We start from the raw sequence: 12,664 nt of genomic DNA on the forward strand, positions 1-12,664 counted from the left end.
GAAAAGAAAATATAACAAAAGGTGCATGAGTTGAGATAAGGACAGAGAGAGATCACCCACTGCTTACCTCTCTAGGCAAAATAGAAACAAGAAAAAAAAGTAATTAACTAAACTTATTACCGATCAAGATCAGAGTAGAATAAGAGAAGTAAAAGAAATCTCATAAACACCTTCCCCCCCATTCCTCCCTTCTTCATTGGCTTAACTTTCTTCCTGACTCTTTACCTCCTCCCTACCAGCAGCACAGGGGGACAGGGAAATGGGGGTTATGGTCAGTTCATCACACATTTCTGCCATTATTCCATCTCAAGAAGAGGAGTCCTTCACCTGCTCCAGCATGGGATCCCCTCCCATGCAAGACAGTCCTCCAGGGATTTCTCCAACATGGAACCTTCCCACAGCCTGCAGTTCTCCACGGACTGCTCCAGAACAGGTCTCTTCAGCAGGGTGCAGTCCCTCAGGAATAGACTGCTGGTTCCCCCACAGGGTCACAAGTCCTGCCAGCAAACCTGCTCCAGTGTGGGCTCCTCTCTCCATGGAGCCACAGATCTTGCCAGGGTGAGTTTCCCACAGGGTCACAGCTACCCTTGGGCATCCCCCTGCTCCAGTATGGGTCTCCTTCATGGGCTGCAGGTGGGTCTCTGCATACTCATGGATCTCCATGGGCTGCAAGGACACAGCTGCTGCACCATGGTCTGCTGCAGGGGAATTGGAGCTCCACCATCTAGAGCATCTCCTCCCCTACGTTCTCTATTGACTTTGGTGTCTGCAAGGCTGTTTCTCTCATGTTTTTTCACTCCTTTCCTCTCTGGTCATAATTATTTGTGCTCAATAACTTCTATACCTTCTTAAATATGTTAACACAGAGGCATCACCATTGCTGATGGGCTCAGCCTTGACCTGCAGCACATCTCTCTTGGAGGCAGCTGGCATTGCCTCTGCCAGACACGGGGGAAGCTCCCAGCAGCTTCTCACAGAAGCTACCCCTGTAGCCCCCTTCCATACCAGAGGCTTGCCACGCAAACCCAGTACACCTGTTCTTGTGTGGATGCTGGACAATTAAATAATAATGTGAGTACTTCTCTTGGCAGTGTATAGAGTAATATAAGTTTATTTGTACCTTTGTCATGTGCCCCACTGCCCATTTTCTGTCTTTACCAGTGCCTGGACAGCAAGGACTAATCCAGATGGCTACAAATTATCATTTTCAGAACCGAACAGGAACTTTTCACTGTTCAGATCTTACTGAAATCACATTACACACGGTTTTTCAGTATTGAAGTGTTAGTAAAAGAAGACAAAAATAAAAAAAGTTGAAATATTCTAAGAGAAGTAACTACATATCAAAAGATACTTCATCAGGAAGAACAAATTAACAGTGCATTCTCTTAGCTGTCTTTACAAGAGCACAGTAGTTGCTTAGGACAGAAAATGAATTCTTTGAATGGCTCTTTGAATATGTGAATCCAGTGAGGCAGAAGAAACTTGTACTAAAATTTTGTCCACAGGCCACAGCACAAGTGTGGTAATCTTAATGCTCTATTCAGATGGCTCTCAGTGAAAGGTAACTAAAACCAGTATATTAAGGGGGAAAAAGGCATCAACATGGCTAGTTGAGACTGTGAAAGGCTGCAAAAACCACTCCTGCAAATAAGGAGAAAACTTGACACGATATTCACAGTGAGTGGATTCTACTCACTGTCTACTGTCCTAGGATGACTTTATGATGCTTGTACCCCCAGTCGTCTGTTCTGTTTGTGCTGTATATTGTGTTGTGTGCCTTTAAGATTGATTCTGGGAGCAAAGAGTGAACAAGAAGAAGCGTGGAGTTTGTTTTGAGAAAACTGCCTGACTCCTCCACATTCTCCTTCAGATGGGGTGTTTGGCTGAGGCCTGGAGAGACTGCAGGACAGAGACCTTTTTGCTTTTACATACTTTCAGCTAGCTAGGGCAGAGAAGTTCCCTGGACTGCTTTGTCTCTTTTTTCTTAGAACTGTTTAAACCTGCTCTGGACTGAAAACCCAGGGGAGCACTGGGGGCTGCACCTGCGGCCCACCGGGGCTGGACCTCGGCATTTTCCAGCAGCGCCGGAGAGACTGGGACTGAGGAGAGACTGAGAGAGAGCCGAGCTACACCCACGGCAAGGACTTTCTCAATTTGCCATCTCACTTCAGAAGGAGAGGTTTTATTGTTTCATATTATTCATTCTTTATACTTGTGGGCACTTTGTTTGTTAAGTAAAATAGTTTTTTCCACTTTTCTCCAAAGAAGTTCTTTCCCGGACCAGCTGGGGGGAGGGGCTGTGTGGGTTTGCTCCCCAGAGGGGCCTCATTCAGGGGTTTTCTCCCAAATTTGCCCTAAACCAGGACATCTACCTGCAGTGGGGACTACATGCAGAAGGTGTGTAATCAGTAAAATCATCAGTACGATTGACACTTGCAGTTTTGGGACTTCAGCACTCTGACAACCGGTTGCTAGTCTCTGAATCTAGGACCCCAGGATGTACAACAATTCATGGGGCACAATGCCTAAAGAACAGAAAGGTGTGTAGCAAAAAGGATGTACTGATATCAATAATACATACAATCAGAGAAAGTGCTGGCAAGTTTAGTTATTCTAAAGGAAGATCTCCAGGCCCAAACACAAGGTTAAAGTTTAGAATGGAAATGCAGAATAAGGAAAGGGAAAATCAGTATCTTCTATGAACAAGTAACAGCCAACAACACCAAACTGTGTAAAACAAAACTGCTGTTGTAATTTTAATAACCTTGAATATTTTGGGTGTGGTTTTTTTGTTTTTTTTTTTTTTTTTTTTAATTTTTGCAAGAACCAAAGATATTAAGCATCATTAACTAATAGGAAAAAAAAAAATCTTTCGATATATGGGATCTTTTTCAAAAAGCAGAATTTACAGCTGATTTTTTTGTAGCCACTGCTTATTCAACAAAATTATCCAAAGCTTATCACACAGTGATTCAAAAGGACCACTTTAAATGAGCTTATCTTCTGCTCAGATTTGGACTCCAGATTAACAGTATGGAGAATAAAATAAGTGAGGAAAGAGAGAAAGTTGTGGGGGTTTTTGTTTGTTTGTTGGGGTTTGTTGTTGTTGTTGTTGTTCGGGCTTTTTTGGTTTTGTTGCTGTTGTTGTTGTTTTGTGTGATTTTTTGTGTTTGTTTTGTTTTTTGTTTTTTTGGGGTTTTTTTAACAGTTGTTGGGATACCTGTACAGAGTGCACTGATCCAAAACACATTTCATGGGGCCTGGGGAGAAGCTCAAACAACTTATGGTGACAGTCCTTACAGAGTAGTAGCGGTTGATAACATCACACCTTGCTTCACTGCATAGCTTACACAATTGAAAAATCAACATCAAGGAAAAGAATAGCCCATTTCACGTGGGCCAAAGATATATAAATATGTATAAACACACATACCTATTTCCACACTTAGAAAGTTTTCCCCTGTAGATAAGCAACTTCCACTGGCCCATGGAAAAGAAGTTTTCTTGCAGTGCATTTTATGACAGCATTTTGAACCTCATTTTCAGCTAAGAAGCTAACTGGGAAACAGAAATATATTCCAATGCTAAACCTAACAGATGAGTGAAGTGACTAGAACTTTGTTAATTCAAAAGTAAAATATATTCAGAAGGCAGGTGTGAATAATAAGTTTAGATGGTTAAATTTTTTTTTTTTTTTTTTTTGGCAAACCAAGATGTCTTACTACATCTCATGTGTTAAGATAAAAAAAAATAGTGGTCAAGGACTGTCACTGCTTCACTGGTGACACCTAAGACAGTGTCACTTGATCACAGCTTCCAGAGTGTTCTCCTACTGTGCAAACAGTCACTATCACCAACTTTACCACTAATTCTGCATTCTTTAAACAGATCGCTCCTGGCATTGTCGTGAATAGTTATTACAAACATCCCAACACAAAGAGTCACTTTGTGTAGCCAAATTCGGGATAATCCTAAACTTCATGCAATGGTAACTTTTGTCACACTGCCACACAGCACCTGCTTGTTCTACGCTGTGCGTGTAAAGATTGCGTACTCCAGGAGAGTCCTTTTAAAAATTAGAATAGTGTAAGTTATTATAAACCTTGATACCAGGCAGGCAGTCCATCCTGTAACTCCGGTCAGGGATAAGAGAAATAAACATAAATAATACTCAGTTTAGTGGGTCTAGAAGGCAGGGGAGTTACACAAGAGCACACTGATATTGGAATTTGGCTAAATACTTTTTATCAACAAAGAACAAAATCCAGTCTGGTGCAACACAAAAAATGAAACATATTTCTCACCTTGCTCCAGCAATAAGTTCTTTTTGTCCTGGGTCAAATGTTAACTGCGAGAAGTCCACAGCATCTTCTGCTTTGAACACGTGTAACCAAGGGGCAATTTCTAAAAAACAATCAAGAAATATAACTTTTACTATAAATGTCATAGGTGTAGCACATCAGGTAGCCACCATTAAATCGGCAGATACCTTATGTGGGTCTGCAAGTTTTCTCCTTATGGTCCTCTAAGGAAACATAGGAGACTTTCACCACCATGCCATTTAATTTATAATACAGGCCTGTAAAATATATAGGGCAGCCACCTAATACACACTTGAATCAAGTATCCATATTTTGTTCTGATTTGTTTTTCCTGCTTGGGTAAAGCAGAAAACACCACAGTACAACTGCAGTTCACTGGTACATACTCAAGCAAAGTTAGATTAAATTTCCACGCATCAAAAGCAGCTGAGGACTAGAGGGGTTTTTTTAGTTAGCTATTTATTTATTTATTTTCTTTACAAAAGGATCTGATTAAGTGAAAAGCAATGAGGAAAACAAGCAAATTTGACTTTTCATCATTTTTGCAGTAAAAAGGTTGAGAAATGAGGGATGAAAAAGAAAAAATTCTTGACATTCACTGAACTTTTTTTTTTTTTTCACCTTCCTTTCTCAGACCAATTTAGTGCTACATTAAGCAGGACAGACAAGCATGTGAGTTGCTGAAAATCAGCAATGAGCATTACTTGTATTCAGAATATAAATTTGTTCCTACTTTCAAACTTAAGCACACATAAATAGTTGCAAAACAAATCCTTAAATATTTGCATTACCAGTAGCTCTTTTTTTCATTCATATCACTAACTGCACACTCAACAGTTTGGCTAGATAAACACAATATTGTGGAAACAGAGCTTTTTTTTTTTTTTTAAATTTTACCTTTTTTAAATACACACATGGAATATATAAAATTGCTGTAACAATAGAAATGGTAGAAATGGTTCTCTAAAAAAATGTCCAGTTGCATGAAAACCTCATCCATCTAATCATCCTCATCATCCACAATTCTCTGGACATTGATTGAAGCTTTTTATAATTTAATTTCTTTTAACGTAGTCACAAAACAGTGGTCCAGAGCTTATGTGAAAGGTGAAGAGGGATGTGTGTCTATGGCCCCAGTGGGCTGTGGGACTGTCTATTTAAAGATTACAGGTGTGAAACAGTCACTTGAAAGACCAAAGGTGAGCACATGGTCATGACCATTTAGAACACAGAGTCAAAACCAACCCTCTGAGGGTGCTGCAGGAGTGCAGTTTTTGATACTGGTATCATTAGTTGCAGCTCAAGCTAACAACATTCATTCTAAGCTCCCTTCTTCGCTCATGAGCATATTTTTGCTTTTGGAAACGTCTCTGTTGAAATAATCCATAGTCTGGTGCCTGTTTCAGGATGATTTGTTCCTAATTTAAAGTTTTAGCACAAGTGGGCTATCCATTCCTAAGGAATGGGCCCAGGAGAAAAATGTTATTCTGTGTCAAAACGTGTTCAGCCATTGCAGACAACCATTAAATGCAGTGTGCAGAAGCTGTATCATCATATACTTTGGAAAAACAGATGGAACTCTGAAGCAGAATCACTTGGGTGTCAGAAAAGTAACTTCTGCATTTTTAATGTCAGCCTGTGTGCATCTGGGCAATTTCAGGCTCACAATGCCAGTTTGTACATGTTCTGCAGTACTTGTAGCTAAATTCACTGTTGATTTCCATCTGCATTGGATGGGTACTCAAACCAGGATTCAAACACTGGGGTGGAAAGGGGATGTGGCCACATATTAGATAACTGTGATTACAGCTGCCATCAGCCATTACTGCAGATGCTGTACAGACAACCCAGCAGGATTCGGAGGGAGGAAAAAACACTCATATACATTACAGGCCTGTATAGCCTTATACATACTTACTTACCTATTTTTATTTAAATATATATATAAGGCTACACAGGCAAGCATAAAAGAGTTTTTTTCTTAAATTTTTTGAACTTGATTTTGCAGCCTTAACTTTCCAATCATGCATTCCATACGAAATAATCAATTGCAAAGTTCTAAAAAGTTTAGAAATCAGGTAGGATACGAACATGAGGAAATCCAGAGGTAAATCATGAAGAATCTCACTTACTGATACAAAAAAAAAAAAAAGCCAGACTCACTCTGGAAACATCAGTCTCCGAAAGAGAGACAAGGTAAGCAGCTGAGAATGGATTTACCTCAGCTCCGTATTGGTAGGAGAAGTGAGAACCTTGATCTTCTGAAAGAAGAGGAAAGGAGTGGCTCCCCAAAGCATAGGAGGCCAGGGACAGTGAAGTACACAGAAGTGTTGCAGTGCCAGAAGGCTATAGGGAAGACTGAGACTCAAAGACTCGATTCTCTTCCACTTGTCCTGCTGTCTCAGCAATACACAATAAAGCTTCAAGGTAGAGCAAGCAGGTGATTGAGACCACGTCTAGGTTTGGAGCAAGGGAGCAGGGGCCAGGCAGGGCAAGGCAAGCCCAGGCTAGAGAACAAGAATGAGGACTTGCTAAGAAATCTCTCTGAAATCCGATTCCCCTCCAAAACATAAATTATTTTATCTTGTCTTTGTTGCATTCAGCAGTGCTCTTGCTTGAGGGAATAAGGTCAAGAAGAGCAAATGGCTGCTAGAGCTCTTCTTCTTTTTCAGAAAAAACTCTGAAACTGTATCTCTTGTGTGTCACAGTGGCAGCATGTGTCACACAGAAATAAGCATTTATGAGACAAAGCTACAACTTCAGGACACTTTTGTAAGGGAAAATGAACAAAAAACCAGTGCCTTCAAAATAAAACGGTAATTCAACCCTAAGTGCACTGCAAAAGCAAAAGCTTATGTAACTAATTAACAGAATTATTAAATTTCACCAAAACAGTGAAATCTAGCTAAAAACCCACAGGCGAAACTTTTTAGTTTTGCTATGAATTATCTCCTTAGAGTCAAAAAATTCATGATTAGGTAATAAAGGTCTATAAATTATTTTTCTTCCAATCAAAACTATAATGGTAAAGTAGTAAGAAGCAATAATTTAATTTTGTTAATGGTTTTCATGCAGATGCAACGTGACAAGCTTTACACAATAACATAGCTGCACATTTTGTGTACTACAACCATACCATAAATAAATGTGTAAGGCAATAAAGCTGTCCTGCCAACATGCAACCTAATAGTATTGCTTGTTTGTCACAGGTGACAAAGAGCAACATCCCTACCCTTCCCAATCCTAACCCTCCCCTTCCCGGCATTCCCCTCCCTTTCCTCTGCCCTCACCTCATGTGAATTACAGTAAAACACCAAGCCCTTTATTGACTTCACTCCTCTTACTCCTGATACTGGGAACACTTACTGAAACACACCTTCAGCCTGGATTTGTTTTTCCTTTAAAACTAGGTAGGCATGTTTGCCATTCTGCAGACATCAGTCTAGGACTCAAAGCTGTCCAGGGAAACCTATCATGATGTACATACAGTCATGACAGCAGGTGATTGTTAACACACACTGCGTCCTTTTGGTACATTCAAGACATACTTACCCTGAGCAACAAGCAAAAAAAAAAAAAAAAAAAATTAAAAAAAAAAATTGCTATTATAAGACTGATATAACTCAAAAAATATTCCCCAAAAAAAACACTTTCTCATGGAACTAAAAGATGGATGTTGAAAAAAAAAAATCTTTCTCAGAAAGCTGCAGTTCTCTTTGACACGCTGGGAATTGGATGTTATGGGTTTTCCTGGGGGGTACGGGTTTTGGGAGGAAGGGTAAAGAGCTTAGATTTAATAGAAAACAAAGTTTGTCGTGGTTCATAAATCTACAGCAAAGCAAACACATCAGATTCCATTCAGCTCCTAGGAAAGGTCAAGGAATTCTATTAAAGAGGTTTAAAGACAAAGGAGGTTAACAATCAAAGCTGGGCAGAAGGACATTAGAGACTCATATTTAAAAAAAAAAAAAAAAAAAAAAAAAAAAAAAAAAAAAAAAACACAACCAGAAACCTGTCTCTGTTTAAATTTAGTATCTGCCCAATAGGCCACGATTTGTTTGGTTTACGTTGTCCAAGGACACGCCAAGTGTTGAGCTCTACAGTTCTTTGCAAATGAAACTGTAAAGTTCCCTCTAACCTTAGTTTTATTATTCAGTACTTCAAAGTAGAGCTAGAGTAAACAGCAAAATAAATTGAAAAATTACTTACAAGGAATAGAATGGCATGTTTAGAACCAAATTCAGAAATGATCTTTAATAATAATAATAATACAACTTGGCAAATAACAAAGTCAAAAGACAATAAAGAACTACAGATTTCATTTAAAAATTAACATAGATATTAAAAAGTTTCAGTAGTGTTTATGGTGTATATACGTGACACCTTGTGCCATGGTGTCCTTTTTGAAAATAGTCAGCACAAAGTTAAACTTATGCACAGCAGCACCTTCTTGAAGAAACTCTGTTAGCAAAATAACAACTGCAATAATAATAATAATAATAATAATAATAATACCCCAACAACATTACCATGACAATAACAGCAACAACAACAATACCACAGTTGAAAACTAGCAGATTTGCAATATTAACAGAAGTCTCTGGGTGGCATCAGTACGACAAACTCACTAATCTTATCAGAAGAAAATTGAAATGTATTTCTGCATGCTAAAGCTATTTTATAATTAAATGGGTCTAATCTAAAGATGATACAATAACTCCATCTTCCTGAAGCTGTGTAATAATTTCAGCCTTAGATCTCTTCCTGTGATACTCAAGTAGCACTACTATCCTCTTCGAAGGCAGCGAGACATGTCAGAAGTCTCCCCAGGGATGTGCCACACTGGCTCCACCGCATCACCCTGGTGCCCTGGTGACAGTCCCATTAACCCCAGGGGAATCTATTAAGCAAGGTGTCAGGGCTGGCAAGAGGAGATCCACCTGTTCACTCATTCAGCACATCCTGTCTGGGGATTTATTTGCAACATTTGCACTTGAAGGACACAGTGAGGAGCACTCATAGACGCTCTGCTGTGACGCTTCGGGACCCCACAGTGTCTAACTATCTTAAAAGCAGAACTGAGAAAAACAAGATTTTTTTCAGCAATTTCTGTGCATCCCTGGTATTGATTCAGTCTGACTGTTAAGTGATCATTTTAAAACTACACTATATTATAAATATATCTGTGAATAACAAATTCACTCAGAACCACTTCAGGTTAACAAGCATTGCTCCGTGCTGGGAACACAGGCAAGAAAAATGACATGACAGAGCCTGTTGCAGAAACTTTTATGATTCACTTTTGTCTACACATTTTTTTCTTACACTTCCAATCACCAGTTTTCCTACGTCTTTCACACGGTATTCTCTCCTCACAGAAATGTTTTAAACACACCCTTGCTGGTAAGTCATTGACTTATGAATCATTGCAGATGAAAGGAAAAAAGGGGCCATAGCTCAAATGAAGAAAGGAAATACATGCCAGCACTATTGCACAGGTTTCAACTAAAAAGAGACTCCATCAAGAAAGTTCAGCGAAAGAACGACTGTGTTACTTCTGAAACCAATCACAAGTCACACCCCTGCTTACCAAAAAGGGGCTGAGGCCTAGTTTTTCAATAATATAACTTATTTTTCTAGAACTTATTCAAGGCATGTGCTGCTCAGCATTTGAGTGCAATGAATCAAATTTTGATCAATAAGTTAAAAAAAAAAAAAAAAGAAAGGAAATACTGGGTAGAAAGTAGCTATAGTTACAAACATATAACTAACAATATAGGATAACATGTACAGGGTTTTTTTCCCTCAGGTGAGCTTCCGAAAACACAGCTGCAAACAGACTTCTGGATTAGGCATCAGGGCTTGTCTGGTTGTCATTGTAATGGAAAGAAACCTATGCTGCACCTGAACAAACTACTTTGTGCACCCTTCAGGCTGCAGTTCCATGAAGCTCCACCACCACTGTGGTGGTTCTATTTCTGGTACAAAGTGTTTAAACCCATACAAATGCAACTTGTTCTTTACAAGTCATGCTTTATTTTTACTTACTTTGAACCAATTTCCTACCCTAACCTTAGCTTAGTTCTGTTGCAAAATAGGTCAGAGCAGACTTCTTCCAATTTGTTTATTTCTGTTGGATGCATTAACCATGAAATCATTAAAAGTGCCATTTCTTTTGAGAAAGAAAATCAAAGATATGACAAAAGAATCATAAACCAAAAAAAACCCTCATCGAACAACTATAATTAACACTGTAAATATTTTTCAATTTCTCTTCCAGAAAAAGTTCATTCTATGGGTTATAATAGTCCAGCAAAAACAATATGCTAAACTATATTAATTTCAAAAATCTAAGCACAAACATCTGCCCCACTCTTCTTCCATAAGGTCCACGGTAGAAGCCCAGCACTTGGAACACAGCAGCTCACTGCAAAGCAGAGAGGGCCTGCCCATTGCAGGCTGCTTTTCCTTTAATTCCAGACATACGCTTCCTTTATGCAGTTTTGTGTGGGTAGACCTGCTGCCAGGACCATACACCTCCTCAGCTTTACGACCTCCTCAGCTTATGCAGCACACTTATGCTTAATGCAGAACTGCATCCCCAAGGGGACTGCCTCAGCCATGCTGTGGAGCTTTATTCCACAGGCCTGGAGAAAATCCCACAGGGAGATTCTGTAGAGTGCCCCTCACCTAGGTTACATACCCAGAGGTGCTGTGGGATGTAAAGCCAGGCACATCCAATACAATTACAGCCCTGGGTCAACAGTCTGTGTATTCATTAACCCTTTCCACATGCTCCTATTGCTGTCCTCCTTTAGCATGCATCGCAGGGGCACACAAAATAATTATTAATGCATCTTACAACAGTAGAGCTTAAAGGCAGGACCAACACCTCATTTTGGTTCCAGAGTTAAAGTTAAGTAGAAGGAGAAAGAAAATGCCTAAGTAACACAACATTAAGTGCTAGGCACATACGTACATCACCAGGATGAAATGGAAGACACCAGGAAGGTGCTTTTTCTGTAACTTTTCATGCACAAGGACAAACTACTGCATTGAGAACCTCAGTCAAATAAACAAACAAGGAGTAAGTCTAACACTTAAACATCACAGAAAGTGACAAATGTTTTCTAGAAGAAAAAATACAAATTGAAAAGACAATCCCAGCTCAACACTCTAGCAAAAATCCCAGTAGAACGTAGTTGGCATGTCCACTTTTCATAGATAAGGTACAAACATCCATATGTCAGGCCTAAGGAGGGTCACGGTGTAAATAGATCTAATGGTCTGTGCTACCAGAAGGCTCTAACAATCTAAATGGAGCACACCAGAAGTTGGCTGAACACAACGCATGAGGAGAAGAGCACTGGTTCAACAACAAAAAGACAGCATCACCCAATACCATTTAATGCTCTTCTGTAAAGTGAAAGGATTAGGACAGATGGATCTGTTACAGTACTCAGTATTGCACTTTAATGAAAAAGACATTTCATTTGCAATACAGAACTCATTTACACCAGGGCTGTGTACAAAATTAAGAGGGTGGATGGACATGAGACAATATACGTTTATATGTTTAGTCAAGCCCTTATTTTTAATAAAATTGAAAATTCAAAACAGTTCTTATAGAAATTATGAATATGTTTTAATCTGAATACATTGAAAAATATGGACATTCTGGTAATTAGTTATTTGACAGCAGGCACTCTACAGTTTTCCAAAAAGGTGTCCAGGAAGACATAAGAAAAAAAAAAAAAAAATCACTTCTTCCCTTCAAGGAAAAAAAATAGAAATTTTGTCTAGGCAGGGTTATTTAATGCAATCCAGTCCACTATAAAGGAAAAGATGAAGTTACAAAGTTGCCTAGAATGATTAAATCAGCAACCACAAACGAAAAGATTCTTCTTTCAAGTTTTACCACACTACATTTGGTTCTCCTTTGGAAACATGAAAACATGTCAGATCTCCATCTGCAGTTCAGAGCTCATCTTTGCTCATAAGGAGGGGGGAAGGAAAAAAAAAAAAGAGAAAAAAAGAACCAACAAAAGACAAAGCAACTCAAAACTACAGATCCCTTTCAAGATGCAGTATTCTGTAGGTCTCTAGATCCCATAAACAAGCCAGCTGCCTTCTTTGTACTAACCAATAAAACTTAATACAGCCCTGAAGCTTGCTTTTCCATACAAAGAGAACTGCAGAAGCCAAGAAATAAATACCTATATCTCATCTTATCTAGAAGCTCTGCTAGCTCCTTGCACTACTCTCCACTTTAAATCATTAGTAATAAAACAAATCCCAAGGCCATAAACCTCTTGATATTCTCCAGAAAGTTCACCACC

General features: G+C 39.1%; 1 protein-coding gene across 8 annotated transcripts in view; it reads right to left on the bottom strand.

The window, feature by feature from the left end:
• SEMA5A (semaphorin 5A) overlaps positions 1-12,664 on the bottom strand; it is a 317,116-nt gene that overhangs the window by 194,650 nt on the left and 109,802 nt on the right. For all 8 annotated transcript variants that reach the window (XM_040072786.2, XM_040072776.2, XM_040072727.2 and 5 more), the window contains one exon: positions 4,308-4,407. In XM_040072786.2, coding sequence (XP_039928720.1) covers positions 4,308-4,407 — 100 coding nt within the window. The remainder of the gene's footprint in view (positions 1-4,307; positions 4,408-12,664) is intronic.

Source organism: Hirundo rustica, chromosome 1 (genome assembly GCF_015227805.2).
Source record: "Hirundo rustica isolate bHirRus1 chromosome 1, bHirRus1.pri.v3, whole genome shotgun sequence".
NCBI lineage: Eukaryota > Metazoa > Chordata > Aves > Passeriformes > Hirundinidae > Hirundo > Hirundo rustica.